Source organism: Pelodiscus sinensis, chromosome 16 (assembly GCF_052426305.1).
Source record: "Pelodiscus sinensis isolate ZL-2025 chromosome 16, ASM5242630v1, whole genome shotgun sequence".
Lineage (NCBI taxonomy): Eukaryota > Metazoa > Chordata > Testudines > Trionychidae > Pelodiscus > Pelodiscus sinensis.
This window is the reverse complement of record NC_143067.1, coordinates 41,420,646-41,436,669: the sequence shown is the minus strand read 5'-3', so window position 1 is coordinate 41,436,669 and position 16,024 is coordinate 41,420,646. Positions and strand designations below refer to the sequence as shown.

The window sequence follows — 16,024 nt, the reverse complement described above, 5'->3', positions numbered from 1 at the left end:
CCCCCCCCAGGGAAACCAGCGCGCGCCTGCCCCGGGGCCGACCCCCTCCCCCGTGCAGGGAAGCCCCACACGCCTGTCTGCCCAGGAGGCCAACCCTCCCTACCAGCGCAGGGAAGCCCCGCATGCATGCCTGTCCTGGGGCCGACCCCCCCACCCGTGCAGGGAAACGCCGCGCATGCTTGCCCCAGCGCCAACCCCCCCCATGCAGGGAAGCCCCGCACGCACGCCTGCCCTGGGGCCAACCCCGCCGCGCATGCCGGGAAACCACCTGTGCACCTCCCGTGGGGCTGACTCACCCCTCCTGTGCGGTGCAGGGAGCCAATGCTCCCTCCCGCAGTACACCCAACAGAGCAGCTAGTGCACTTCTGGAATCGCCGGAAGTAGCGCTAAGCTGCAGGACTTCTGTCCATTCCTGAGAAGCCGACACTACCTCCATTTTCACTTGAGGTAAGCAGTGGGGCTTCTCGGGGGTGGGAGGGAAATGGGGGCGGGGCAGACAGGACGCCTTGCGAGCGACTGGTCGAGGCCTCATGATCGACCAGTAGATCGCGATCGACCTGTTGGTGACCACGGCACTAGGCCATCCGCTCTCCCTCAGATCCTCACTAAAGACAGTGAAAATGCACAAAATACATGGCATCTCAGAAAAATAAAAATATTTCCCTTAAATGTCAGTGATCAAAGTTTTTCTTACGATGGAGCTAAAAGTACATATTTCAAATATCACTATTCCAATGAGAAGTAAATCTAGCTACAACTACACTCTTACTAGATGGAGGAAATTTAAAGTAGTCATTTGATGACTATAAATACATGTACCATGGAAAGAGAATTTGTCTTAGCTAAACCTTACTAAGAAGTTTTAGAATCTAATTTCTAATACAGACAACGCCATGAAAACACATTAGTGTAATCTATCACACATATTTCTCAGTCTGTCAAGGCTCAAATTTAGGTCAAAAGAAAATTACTATTGCAGAAAACCTAAAATGATGTTGAAACTGTTTCATCATCATAATATATATTTGTGTAGCCCAATGTGATGTTTATGAATTTTTCAAAGTCTATGCCTTTGAGTGATGAAAATTAGTATAACTTGGTTTGGTCTGAAATAAAATAGGCTGCAGAATAATATTGTACAGACCTCTGCTATAAAATATTCATTTGACATCACACGAAAAATGTATAGAAATTGCCATTTTAAAAAAATACATACATGTCCACTTGTTTGTAATATGTAAAGAAATGTAAACCCTCCACTCTTGCTGAGAAAGTAAAGTAACAGGTTTGCTACAAATGTGTATTTCCATATGAATCAGTAAAGGGGAGATAGGAGATCTCTCCAGTCTATGGAACAGTAATGTAATGTATATATTGAGCAAATGCTCAGTTGACTACTATGACGTTGGCCAACCAGTACCATCTTATTCCAGAGCCACAGTCTAATTCATTTGTGTATTAGTATAGATCTAAGTAATTAGTTAATGTATAAATATGTATTTAGAGTTTAAACTTCATGAAACTAGTGGGATGTTACTTGCATTGTTTCTTCTTATAGGTATTGAAACACAGTAGCAAACATTGCATTGTGGATACCCCTTTAACTCAATAAGGCATCAAATGAACCATAAGAAAGCAAGAAGCCTTCTGAAATGCAACTGAACAATGTTAACACAAAGTGCTAATTGTGAAGCAAGTGGTCACTGTATGTGAGTAGGGGAGGGCTAAGACACACGAAATGCCTTATGCTCCATTCTTCCTCATCAAAGGAAGAGCCTAGGTCAGTAGCAACACTGCCAGCTTGTTTTGTGATAGAAATGTAGCCGTGTTAGTCTGGGGTAGTTGAAACAAAATGCAGGACAATGTAGCACTTTAAAGACTAACAAGATGGTTTATTAGATGATGAGCTTTCGTGGGCCAGACCCACTTCCTCAGCTTGTTTTGTGTGAGAAAAGGCTGTATGTAAAAATTCAAGGAAAGTTCCCATATTTCTGGATTGTTTAACCTCTTGGCCCTAGTCTACACTAGGGTGTTATTTTGCAATAACTCCCCTGATTTTGAAATAACAAGCAGAGCATCCACACTATCAAAACTCTTGTTTTTAAATAAGGGGCTGGTTATTTTGGAATAATAACTCATGCTCTCCATGAGGAATAATGCTTATTTCAAAATACTTATTTTGGGAGTTAATAAATTATTTCAAAATCATTTCCTGGTGTACAGATGCCCTTACAGGTAAGGGAATCAGATGAAAAGCAGAGATCCCAGGGTCAATCTGGAGAACCCTAAAAAGACTTTTGGGAAACTGGAACATGAGTACATCACTGCCATCCTTTGGAGTTGCTAACGGTGACTCACCTGCAGATATATTTTACCCACTTTAACCGCTGACTAACTTTTATTTCCTTTTCTTAGCTAATAACCTTTTAGTTGGTTTCAAATTGGCAACCACTTTTACCATTGGTGCAAACTCTAAACTACCAATTGATCTGAGGCAAGTGACTGGTCTCTTGGGACTGGGAGCAACCTGTTGTAGAGAGATATTTGGTGTAAGTGACCTTTTATCACAAAGTTCAGTTTGTCTGGGCAGCAAGATTGAAAGGAGAGTCCAAGGGGACTGTCTGTGACTCTATAGTAAGCCTAGTTGTGATCTAGGAAATCCTATTATCAGTGGCTTGGTGAAATCTAATTATAGAAGACACCCACAGCTAAGGATAGCTACCCTGTTTTGTGACAGCCTGCCCTGAGCATTCAAAGTTGTGAGACATTCCAGACAGTCTGACAAACAGCATAGGTTTGCCCTACCAGACCTTATTGGAAAGCCTCCATCATCAGCTGTGAGGTTAGATCATGAACAGCTTGCTCATATCTAGAGACTTTTCCAGCACCAGTTCTGCATATTTAACGCAATCTGATACAGTTTGCACTTCCAGAGAAATGCCTTTTACTCCTGACCAGGAGCTCTGGAAATAATTCATCCCTACATCTGTGTCCTGGCTCTTCTTCACGGGAAACAGCAATCTTGGTTCTGTTGTCTTATTAATGTTTAACTCCAAATTGTAATACTGCAAATGGGAGCCCTGTCATCAGTAGCTGTGATTTCAATGTCAATTCCATAAGGCTTCATTTATCTTCCACTGTAACCTCACAATTTAACACACACTTCTTCATCCAGGACAGAGCTGCTCTCTGTCTAGCCTTTCCATGGAGAATGTGAATCTGATCTCTGCATTCTGTGTTGCCCAACAGCGGGTCTGGGATACTATAAAATCATGACTGGTGTGGAGAAAGTAAATAAGCAAGTGTTATTTACTTCAACTCATAACACAAGAACTAGGGGTCAAGAAATGAAGTTAACAGCACCCTATACTTGTTATATAGGTTTATAACAACCAAAAGAAAGAATTTCTTCGCACAACATACAGCCAACCTGTGGAACTCCTTATCAGAGGATGTTGTGAAGAGCAAGACTATAAGAGGATTCAAAAAAGAATTAGACCAACTCATGGAGGATCAGTCCACCAATGGCTCTTAGCCAGTACAGGTGGAGATGTATTCCTGGTCTCCATTTGCCAGATGCTGGGAATGGGTGACAGGGGATGGATCACTTGATGATTATCTGTTCTGTTCATTGCCTCTGGGGCACCTGCCATTGGCCACTATTAGAAGACTGGTTATTGGGCTAGATGGACCTTTGGTCTGACCCAGCATGGCTGTTCTTACATTCTTAAGATTTGTTCATTTTTGTCATTTATGTCAGTTCTTGCACTATGGATGAAATCTGAATAAACGATACAACAGGAGTCCTATCTATGGGTTGGCTTTATCTATTCAGTGAGAGTGTGTAGTGTGTGTGTCTCTGAGTCCCGTTGTTCAGGAACACCTCCTGATAGTAAGAGCTAGGGCCACCAAATTTGGAATGCTGCTTCATCTAAACAAAAACAAAGTAAGGGATTGATTGTGTCAGGACAAATGAAAGCCCCAGGAAAAGGACTGTTTTCCTTAACCTGCAGAGGGAGGGGCTGTTGTTTGGAGAGCCTCTGGGGGCAGTGAGCTCACAGGGAAGAGCTGTCCTTCAGAGTGCCCACTAGGGACAGCTGTAACACCAAGGGAGTGGCCAGTAGGACTAAGGCTCCACCATCTTGCCTGCCAGCACACCAAGTAGCCCCACTGCCCAAAAGCCTTCCCCAGCCCTTGGCCATAGCACCAGTATGTGTCTCGGTGGGGTGGGGGTGGGGAAGGCCCCTCGTGGTCAGAGGGGAGCTGGTGGGGGGAAGAGAAAAAGCCCATGCCAGATGGGACCTCCATTCTGAGCCTCTCCTCACCCCACAACCCTCACTCTTGCACATCCTCTTAGGCCTCAGACTCCTGAACCCCCTCCACATCCCCAACGCTCTGCCCTGAGTCCTGCACATTCACCCCACCACTAGCCCCCTGGGCAATGCCAGGTAAGTCTGCTAGTTACTCGATGTATTTTTCAGTCTGGCAGTGTTCATATTTAGTTTTAGAATATCTAGAACAATGGAAAACTATTCAAATGCTACTTCAAGAGGAATATATATTCCAGTAATGCAACAATGTAAAATATCAAATCACACCGACAGGACACGCACATACTAATAACAATGTGGTCAATGATGAGACATTATAAACAACCAAGAAGCGAAAGAAAACTCATGATGTTAAATCTACCAACCAGGCAGGTAAATGTTTCCCCCTTTCCCTCCAAAAATACATGTGACTTTCTTTGCATAAAAATGAATAAAATATAACAAGAAGACTGGCCCCTGGGGCCATAGTTGTCAATAGCCAGTGAGACTTGAAAGAGTCTGCTTCTTGGAGGCACTGTCTGTTGTTGAAAGGAGTTATAACATTCCAGTGGTACCCCAAATTTGCTACTATCTTTGGAAATGGTAGAAAAACTAAGTTTTAAAAACACTATTTATGTCAAGGCCCTTAGGCCTCAGATAAATACTACCACTCATTTCTCAGTATATGTTTATCTACTTTAATCTTGTGAATTACTCTCTCATTTCTTTGTCTTAATAAAGTTTAATAAATCTATTTAATAAATCTTTAGTTAATTTATCACAGGCGTGGCTATCAGGGCTCCCTTCAGTTTAAGACCAGGGGTAAGTGACTGGTCCTTTGGTGCTGTGAGTAACGTGAATATTGTTATAGTTAGGGGCACAAGAGACTAGCAGAAATGCAAATTATATCAAGGACATATAAGATTTGGGTCACTGGTGGAACAAAGATGTTTTTAAATATTTGTGTCTCTATGAACTAATCAGGCTCCTGTGGGACTTTCAGCAGGAATGCTGCTGCAAGAGAAGCTGTTTAATCATTTTTGCAAAAAAAAAAAAAATATTTTACAGTTGTTTCTGCTGAGCTTTTGCCCCTCCAGTAAAATGAATGAAATAAAACCATGTTGAATCCCAAAACTACTGTGGAATCAATGTCAGAGGAGCCAGTCAGGGCATCATAGAATAGCCTAACACACTAGGGTTTACTTTCACAATGACCCAATATTTAAAGATGAAACGATTTACCTTTAAAGTCTGCAACTAAAGATAACTTTTGCATAATATGCACATTCTCTCACCTGTGCAGGACTTGGATTCCCGCTGGACCCATTGCCCATAAATACCATCCCTGAGCTGTCAACGCACAGAACAGTCTCTGCTGTGGGCAGATTAGGCTTTTGGAAAGTAAACTCGTTCCTCCTGGAGTCTGAAGACAAACACAGCCAGTAGGAATAAGGCGTTAAAAGAAAAAAAACTCACCTCCCCAGCGGTCTCCATCTCACCATGTAAACTGTCAGATCCATGGCCCGCAAATACTTTCCCAGAACTGTCACCACACAGAATATTCCCGCCCCTCGGCACGCTGGATTTCAGGAAAGTAAATTCCTTCTTCCCGGCATCCGAGGACAAACACAGCTGGTAGGAATAAGGTAAAGTCCCATCTTCATAGTTTGGTGGGAACATGGAGCCCGTCTTGGAATAAGGCTCAGGACCAAAACACTGAAGTAACTGGGGATTTCCTGACCGCCGCAATCTCATCGCAATGGCCAGTGTCACCGTCAGGAGGAAGAGAAACGAGACCAAGGCCAAGGCCAACACCAAGTAGAACTGCAAATCAGACTGCGGCGCGGAGTCAGCTGACCGGTCGCTCATTTCCGGAAGAGCCTCTTGAAAGTTCTCGGCGAACACCAGGCTCAGAGTCACGGTGGCGGAGAGAGGCGGCTGCCCGTTGTCCTTCACCAGGGCGACCAGCCGGTGCTTCACCGCATCTCTGTCCGCAAAGGCGCGCGCGGTGCGGATCTCCCCGCTGTGCAGCCCCAGCTGGAAGAGCGCCGGCTGCGTGGCCTGCAGCACATGGTAGGAGAGCCAGGCGTTGTGTCCCGAGTCCGCATCCACCGCCACCACCTTCGTCACCAGATAACCCGCCTCGGCAGAGCGAGGGACCATCTCGAACACGGCTGAGCCCTCGGGCCCGAGCGAGGGATACAGGATGCGAGGGGCGTTGTCGTTCCGATCCAGGATAAACACGCTGATGGTGACGTTGCTGCTGAGAGGCGGCGACCCGCCGTCTTGGGCCTTCACTTGCAGCTCGAACGCCCGGAACTGCTCGTAGTCGAAGGAGCGCTGCGCGTACAGCGCTCCGGTCTGGGAGTTGATGGACACGTAGGAGGAGACAGGCACCTCCTGGATACTGCTGCGAAGGATGGAGTAAGTGACCCGGGCGTTGCCGTCCAGATCCCGGTCTGAGGCTTTGACGCTCAAAATGGAGGCCCCCGAGGGGTTGTTCTCGGGCACGTAGGCGCTGTAGGAAGGTTTCTCGAAGACTGGGGCGTTGTCATTGACATCCGAGATCTGCAAGAGGATGGTTTTCTGGGTGGAGAGCGGGGGAGAGCCCTTGTCTGTGGCTGTGATTGTGATGTTGTACTCCGGGGCCCGCTCCCTGTCCAGGGTGCTGACCGTAACCAGCTTGTAGTAGCTAGTGGAAGATGAGGTTATAGTGAACGGCAAACCATCCTGCAAATGGCAGGAGACCTTTCCATTATCTCCAGAATCTTGATCGTTGACACTGACCAGCGCGATCACTGTCCCGGGCACAGAGTCTTCGGGAACGGGGCTGGACAGGGATGTCAGGGTCACTTCGGGAGCATTGTCGTTCTCATCCAGAACCCTTATCTCCACCTTGCAGTGTGTCACTAGTCCGCCTCCGTCCTTCGCTTCCACCACCAGGGTGTAGCCCCGGGACTCCTCGAAGTCCAACGGCTCCTTTACCGTCAGTTTCCCGGTGTCCGGGTCCAGACTGAATCTCTGACGCGCCTTCTCCGGAACGTTGCTGAAGACGTAGCTGATCTGAGCGTTGGAACCTTCGTCCTGGTCGGAGGCTTGGAGCTGGAGCAGCAAGGAGCCCGCCGGGGCACCTTCCCTCAGGCTCACTCTGTAGAGCTCCTGAGGGAAGAGGGGCGGGTTGTCGTTGGCGTCGCTGACATTGATGCGTATCTGGGCGGTCCCGGTCCTCGGCGGCTCCCCCCCATCCACAGCCGTGAGGGTCAAGTGGAGGCTGCGCTGGCTTTCCCGATCCAGGGCTTTCTGCAGCACCAGCTCCGCGTATTTGCTGCCGTCCTGGCTCTCTTTGGCCTCCAGGCGGAAGTACTGGTTGGGGCTCAGCTGGTAGCGCTGCAGAGAGTTCACCCCGACGTCAGGATCCTCCGCTTTTCCCAGGGCAAAGCGAGCCCCTGGCAAGCTGGACTCGCTGACCTGCAGAGCGATGGCGTCTTGCAGGAACCGCGGGGCATTGTCGTTAATGTCCTGCACGGCCACAGTCACGTGGAAAACGTTCAGGGGATTTTCGGCCACGATTTGTATAGTTCTAACGCAGGGCTGCGAAGCCCCGCAGATCTCCTCCCGGTCTATGCGGCCATTCACAGACAAGTCCCCGTTCTCCCCATTCACACTGAAGTGCTGCTTTTTCCCCGCCGAGAGAACTCGGAGCTTCCGCAGCGGCAGCTCCCTCAGCTCCAGCCCCAGATCCTGGGCGAGGTTCCCCACGAGGGAGCCTTCGGCCATTTCCTCGGGGATCGAGTAGCGAGTCTGCTCCGGGGCCGCGCGGCAGAGCAAAGGGAAGAAGCAGGCGAGGAGCAGTACTTGCCGTGGGGCCGCCCGGCGCCTGGTCTCCATCCCGGTCGCTGTCAGATTCGCCCCGTCCTTGCTGCCTTCTCCGTTCCCATTCATGCGGCGCCCCCCGCCCGATGCCGAGAGGCGCGCTCACGTAGCGCAAACCGAGCCGGGGGTTTGCTATGGGGCAGAGCGCTCCGCGGCGGCTCCCTCTTGCCGGACGCCTTGGGCAGGTCCCTCCGCTGCTTTCTCCCCGCCCCGCCCGGCGCCGTGTGACGGAGCAAGCGCAGGGCAGGAGCCGCCAGTGGATCCCGGCTCCGCATTGGCAGACAGCGGCACTCGGAGCATCAGCCCAGAATTGCAGCAGCTGCTTTTGCAGCACGGCGCCGGCGCAGCTCCAGGGACTTCTGTGGGCGGTTTCCTCTTCCGCTCATTGGAGTCCTGCAGCGATTGAAAGTGACTGTCCGCGATTGCAAGTAAGCGACCCGGAGAAAAGATGGAAACGCCTCATCCCTGAATGCTAGTGACATGTGCGCGGCATCTCTCCGGGCGAGGGGCGTGCCAGGGCGCAGATCTCTGCCGTGTGCGCGCATGCGGCGGCCCTTTTTCTTTAAGCATGTCTTTCTACACAGCTATGTCCATGAATAATGACAGGAGCGTCCCAATCTTTATAGGAATTCATGTCATATGTACCGAGCGTTGCACACGAGACAATATTTTTAATAGAGTGAAATGAGCCGCCATAGGCCATAAACTTCAAGGGAAACTTCTAAGAGAACCAATGTCCTTACTCACCTTTACAGCCTTCTTGTACGTTTTATCTTCTCCTTTCAAACTTATCCACGCCCAGAAAATGTTTCTACATCAATAAGGAAAAGAATTGCACTGAGCACTGGACAAACTTCTCCTACAGAAGTGCCCTGAAGAACTCAGGAAAAGGTTCCCTGACATACCCTCAGATGTCTCACATTTCAAGCATCTCCGGGCAGGTAAAATCGATTATAATAAACCCGTGTGCTCAAAAATCTATCCCACTACGTAAAGAAAAAATAAAATCTTGCAACACCCCTATAGCAACTACAGATTAGCGTAAACACAATTCTAGGTTAACTTCACCCAACCTAGATAAAGGCAGCGCCAGGTTTGGTATCACTCGTTATTAAAACGAAATTGGGAAGCTTATTTCGACACAAACATTGGTCCAGACAGAAATACACACACACCATTTTATTTTTGTGTACTGACCAATATTCCACCGGTTACAATATCACCTAATCCAATTCCTAAGGCAACACAGGTGCCTTTACTGACTCCACAAATATATCCTGACAACTGTAACAGATTCACAAAGAGTCATAGCTCCTGCACACAAAAAGGCAATACAAAGGTTAGCTCACCTGAACGGAGGACTGATCCGCGTTACTAACGTTTAACTCCTCGGCCATTAGGAAAGGATCCTTTACCTCACACGTCTGCTCGCTGGTCAGAGTGTTTGCATAGTTTGACTGGGGGAAGTTGAACTGGCTCTTCCCGGAGCCCGCGGTGAGCGACGCCTCCTGGGAGTAGGAGTGGAGAAACGCTCTGACCCCATCGATGCCCACGAAGTGCGAGACGGGAACTCCGCTGAAAGTCCCACTCGAGGAGTCCAACAGCTGCGACTCGCGCCACCGCCGGAGCCGCAGGGCCACCAGCGCTATGACGAAGGTGAGGAAGACGCAGGACACGGACGCCACCGCGATCACCAGGTACAAGGTGAGGCCGGACTGCGGCTGCGCGGGAGCCGAGAGGCTGCTCAGGTCCGACAGGAGCTCGGGGATGCTGTCAGCCACCGCCACCGTGACAGTGACGGTGGCCGAGAGAGGGGGCTGCCCGTTGTCCTTCACCAGCACCACCAGGCTCTGCTTCAGGCCGTCCCTGTCCACAAAGTAGCGCGCTGTCCGCACCTCGCCGCTGTGGACTCCGACCGAGAAGAGCCCCGGCTCCGTGGCCTTCAGCAGCTGGTAGGAGAGCCAGGCGTTCTGCCCGGAGTCCGCATCCACCGCCACCACCTTGGTGACCAGGTAGCCCGGCTCGGAGGAGCGAGGGGCCAGCTCCACTCCCGTGGAGCCATCGCTGGGGGAGGCGGGGTGCAGGATGTGCGGGCTGTTGTCATTCTGGTCCAGCACCAAGAGCCTGACGGAGACATTGCTGCGGAGCGGCGGGGACCCCCCGTCCCGAGCCTGCACCCGGAACCGAAGCTCCCGCAGCTGCTCGTAGTCGAAGGAGCGCAGCGCGTACACAGCCCCGGTCTCCGAGTTAATGGACACGGCGGAGGAGAGCGGAGCTTCGCGGCCCTCGCCCTCCAGCAGAGAGTAAGTCACTCGGGCGTTCTCCCCCCAGTCGCGGTCAGTGGCCCTCACGGAGCACACGGAGGCCCCGCTGGGGTTGTTCTCCGGCACGTAGGCGGTGTAGGACGCTTGGCCGAAGAGCGGAGCGTTGTCGTTGGTGTCCAGGACCCGGAGCGGGATGGTGATGGCGGTGGCAAGGGGCGGAGTCCCGCTGTCCGTGGCGGTGACTGTGATGTTGTAGGCGGCCACCTGCTCCCTGTCCAGGGCTCGCTCGGTCACCAGGCTGTAGTACTTGTCCAGCGACCGCCTCAGCTGGAAGGGGAGGCTGTTGGGTATGGAGCACGTGACCTCCCCGTTCTCCCCCGAATCCGGATCCTGGACGTTTAGAAGGGCGACCACAGTCCCGGGGGGAGCGTCCTCGGGGATCGCGCTTACGAGGGACCTGACAGCGATTTCCGGGGCGTTGTCATTCACATCGCTAACCACGATCACAACTTTGGATTTGTCAAATCGGCCTCCCCCGTCTTGCGCTTGCACCTCGATTTCATACAACGCGGATTCCTCGAAGTCCAAGTTCCCCACCAGTGTCACTTCCCCCGTCCCAGAGTCCATGTGGAATGTTTGAGCAGCTTTGTCTGTGATTTTGAGGAACGAATATGTCACCTCTTTGTTGACTCCTTCATCCAGGTCGGTGGCTTTTACTGTGAGAACCGTGGACCCTGCCGGCACATTTTCCCACACACTCACCGTGTAGACAGGCTGACTGAAAACCGGCGCGTTGTCATTAGCATCGAGGACAGTAACGCGGATCTGCGCGGTGCCGGATCTGACTGGATCTCCCCCATCAGTGGCCATGAGGATCAGCGTGTGAACGTCTTGTTCTTCCCGGTCCAGGGACTTTTCCAGGACGAGTTCCGCGTGTTTCACTCCATCCGGTCCCGTCTGAAGGTCCAGTGAGAAATGCCCGTCGCTGCTGAGCTGGTAGCTCTGGATGGAATTTAATCCCACGTCTGGGTCCTCTGCCTGACGCACGGAAAACCGCGATCCGGGGGCCGCTGTTTCACTGATTTTTAAATGTAACTCTTCTGCCGGGAAGCTGGGGGCGTTGTCATTAATGTCCGTGATTTCCACTTCCACTCCGTACAGCTTCATTGTATCCTCCACTATGAGCTCACAGCTCAGCAGACACTTCCCCGCCCGGCCGCAGATCCGCTCCCTGTCTATGCGCTCCGCGGTGATCAAATGGCCGCTCTCCGCATTGAGAGCAAAGTACTGCGTCCTACCTCCGGAAACGATTCGGACTCCGCGCTCCGAGAGCTGCTCCGCGTCCAGCCCCAGGTCCTGCGCGATGTCCCCCACGAAAGAGCCTCTCTCCATTTCCTCCGGGATGAAATACCGAGTCTGCCCGGATAGCGCTTCCGAAACGGAGAGCAAGGCACAGCAGAGAAGGACTCGCGCCATCCGGTGCCGGAGCCTGCGTTCACCCGCCATAGCTTTGCTGCTGCTGTGACGCCGCCGAGATCCCGCGAGGGAACCTCCCGGGTTGGATTTTGTCCTTGGACCCACTTTCGGAAAGACGGGGAGTGAAGTCCGAAGCCTGTGTCAGCCAGCGTCGCCCATCGGTCTGATCTCCGCGCACTGACACTGTCTGAACTCGGGTCCCTGTGGCTGCGGGCGGAGAGGGGCGGGGTGGATCGCTCGGCGCGTCTCCCTCTCTGATTGGTGAACAGCGGCGCTCAGCGCCTCAGCCAATAACTGCAGCCCCGCGCGGCTGGGCTCGCCCTGGCTTTGCTATTTGACAGCGTCTGTCTAAATACGCAGCGTTCTGCTCTGTGGGGATTAGGGAGTCCGATATCCCCCTGGACGACCGACCCCATTGTTCTCAGTGGCCAATCGGACTGTGTCTGGGAAGAGTTACGGGGACACATTTGCAATTGTAATTCGTTTGCTATGAATCACGCATTAATCCGTTTTGCCAAAGCTATTGCTCTCCCTTTCCATGTGACTCTTGCATCTGTCAGTGTAGGTTGCGAGAATTTCGCTACCTGTGCAGCTGTACCGCACTGATACCCGTGTTTAGCGACCTTATCCCTCACTTGTACATCTCTCGCATCCAATGATACTTCGCTCACAGTCAGGTATTTTGAGGCAATCAAATGTTGTCATTCACTTACTATAGTCGTTATCAGCGCAACCGATGACACATCACTCCTTTATTTCTATCTATGGGTGGGGTCTGTCAAAATGCTGATACAAAACTTGAATAATATTGTGACGGCGCGTTGGGGGTTCCCCGTCTCCTGCACCCCGAAATGGCACAAACAGACTGCACCAGCCAGTGGAATTGAGGGTGGTTTATTGCTCCTCCAGCACAGCGCAGCACAGATGTAATCTGGTTACAGGAACTGGGCTAGGATGCCTCAGGCCCCCTTGAGATGGGGGTGGCTGGGCCCCTAAACTCCAGCTCCTCTCCCTAGGCTGTCTCCTCCATCCTCACAGACAGCCACCAACCAACTCACTAACTTCCAGCCCTGCCCCCCAGCCAAGGCAGCATCCACCTTCCTTTGTTCCTCTCCATGGGGGGTGTCTGGCCACTGGTTTGCATAGTGACTCATCCTGTTTTGCTGGGTCGTGGTACCCACGGCAGCCAGTGGGGGTTCCCCCAGAGCCAGCAGCATAGAAACCAGCCAGGTACCCCCACTACGTCACAAATATAACTTGCCATTCCGTTTTATAGTATCCAGTACAGTAAGAAGCTGTCAGCTTTCTGGGAAATGCTGTCACAAGCGGAAAGTACATAAACTGAAAATATGAAAGAGTACACGAGTCCAAGTATGTACACAGCCGACAGACACATATGCAGACATGCCAGATATGTGGTGGGGAGCGGATATCAGTGTGATAATCAACAGAGCTCTAGGATTAATCAAATCACATGATTGAGTAATTCCACAGGCATATCTGACCATTTCGCTGCACTCTGGCCACTGCTGCACTCCACTAAGACGCTTCAAACAACCTGAATTTTTGACCTATAAACTTTCTGGGGAAGTTAGGGACTATGTGCTTCCCTTACCTTGAAATATTTGAATTGCCTTCCTGGTAGCTAATATCCAGTCATATCCAGGGCACTTGGATGCATAACTCTAGAGCCCTGGTATCCAACACGCTAGCCACTAGCCACATGTGGCTATACAGGCGTAGCTAGTTGGCTTGAACAATGTGGCTATTTGGCTGGTTGAGTGTGGCTAGTTCGCTATAGCAGTAGCCCTTATGGGTATGTCTACACCACAGGATAAGGATGAATTAAGATACTCAACTTCAACTACATTAATTGCCTACTTGAAGTTGAAATACTTCAACTCAACTTTTGGCACTTTTCACACTGCAGGAAGTCAAAGGGCAAATACTCTCCCTTCGACTTCTCTTACTCCTTATGGAAGCAGGACTACCGGCATTGACCTGAGTGCCCCTCTCAGATCAAAAGGCCTGTCTTCACTAGACCCACTAATTCAAATCCTGGAAGATCAACACTGGTTGCTTCCATCATCTCTGTAATATAGACATACCTTATAGTGGCTTCTGCGATCGCAAACTAGCCACACTCAACTAAAGCAGCTACTGCTTCAGAACTGGTTGGATGCCATAAGTCTAGAGCTTGAATGATTATAAAGAGATCTACTCTATTTCACAGGAGGAGTTTAACATTCCCATTGGACCCAGCACTTGCTCCTAGCCCTGGAAAGTGCAGAAAGGCCCGCCCTCCCACACACACATCCCAGCTGTATGTATAAAAAGGTTTAAAATAATATTTAATGACTATTTATCAATCACAATGGTCCCCTGAATATTTGAATTCATAGTTGCTAAGAGAACTTGGCCTGACAAGTGCAGGATAAGATAGAAAAATAGCCCTATAATATTTAAACACTAAGATATTTGTGAAACACCTTCCACCATGTAAATGATGAGCCATAACCAGAATACATTATGATAATATGTTAAGATTTTATCATCCCTTATTTAATCTGGCCTGCAAAATTTCTTCACTAGTCTCCCATAGATGAATAACAAAGTCTTCTAAAACTTTATATGACTCCAAATCCCAATATCATGTTATAAAAGTCACATGAAAGCAGCAAGATATTGTTTAACCAATAAGTTAATTTTCTATATTTGTGATTAAAACCACTTTGACTTTTGGCATTTTTAACAAATAACGGAGTTCAAAAGATGCACTATAAAGAGTATTAAAGCATAATAACATACAGCAAATAATAGGTGTCCTGTTTTCTCTGTCGTTAGCAGAAGCACATCTTATTGGTGAATAGTTCATAACATCACTGGAGAATGCACTCATTTACTTTAAACCCTTTCAAATGCCAGAGGGGCAGTGTTTTAAAAAGGGCACAGGGATTTGCAGATAAGGAAATGGACAGCTGTGACGGCGCGATGGGGTTTCCCCGCCTCCTGCACCCCCCGTAGTGGCACGAACAGACTCCACCAGCCAGTAGAATAGAGGGAGTTTATTGGTTCTCCATGATACAGCACAGCACAGATGTAATCTGGTTACAGGAACTGGGGCTAGGAGGCCTCAGTGCCCCCCCTTAAGATGGGGGTGGCTGGGCCCTACAATCCCAGCCCCCCTCCCCCCTGCTTCCCAGACTGAAACTACCACTCTCTTCCAGCCCTGCCTCCCAGCCAGGGCTCCACTCTGCTTTCTTCCCATTGTTCCACTCCCTGGTAGATAACTGGTCGGACAGGTGCGGAGCCCCCTTGCATAATGACTCATCCCCTGCCCTGGGCCGTGTTACAGACAGCAGACAGTGGAGGTCACCTGCAGCCCACTGCCCAGCATAGCAACCAGCAAGGTACCCCCCACTACATCACAAGAGCCATGTTAATTGTGCAGTTTAAGTTTAAGTACCTTAACTTGACTTTTGGTGCTGTCCACACTGCAGGACATCAGAGACCGCTCTCCCTTCAACTTTCAAAATAAGGGACAGCTTATTCCAAAATCTATAAACCTCATTCTATGAGGAATAACACTTAGGGGTCATCTAGACTATGCCGAAGTGCCAAAAGAGGATATGCAAATTCTGTGAAAGTAGTTTGGACTGGGCTTTTTTGGCGAATCCCCCCCTTTTTTGAAAATCCGCTTTTTCTCAAAAAATGAGGTTTACGTAGCTTTTCAACAAGGGGGGGAAGTTCACTGAAAAAGACATGTCCAAATTAGTGAGATCAGAAGATATGTACATTTTCACAGAATTTTTATATCTGCTTTCGGCACTTCGGCGTAGTCTAGATGAGCCTTTATTCTGAAATAGATATTTCAAAATAAGGTGTGGGTAGACGCTGCACTGCTGCTATTTTGAAATAGCCTCTCATTAGGGCCATTTTAAATTATTCTTCCCAAGTGCTTCCTGAGGCTATAAATTGAGATTGCACATCTACACTATGGAAGACTGCCTTAGACTAATTTTGAGGATTCCCTGCTATTGGGAAATAAGTTCTTTCAAAATAACGAGTGTGTCTAGACTACAAGGATTTTTTTAAAAATGG

The 16,024-nt window shown here is 49.9% G+C and overlaps 1 protein-coding gene and 1 pseudogene across 21 annotated transcripts in view; both read right to left on the bottom strand.

Annotated features, from left to right (window-relative positions):
• Positions 1 to 16,024, bottom strand: part of LOC106731829 (protocadherin gamma-C5-like) — a 237,111-nt gene that overhangs the window by 68,824 nt on the left and 152,263 nt on the right. The window contains exon 1 of one of the 21 annotated variants that reach the window (XM_089769586.1): positions 5,787 to 8,389. The exons of the other annotated variants lie outside the window; for them this stretch is intronic. Within the exon in view, the coding sequence (XP_089625712.1) occupies positions 5,787 to 8,252 (2,466 nt within the window). The 5' untranslated portion in view covers positions 8,253 to 8,389. Of the gene's footprint in view, positions 1 to 5,786; positions 8,390 to 16,024 lie in introns of those variants that run through there. 21 annotated transcript variants of the gene reach the window in all.
• Positions 9,509 to 12,120, bottom strand: LOC149523528 (protocadherin gamma-A4 pseudogene; annotated as a pseudogene).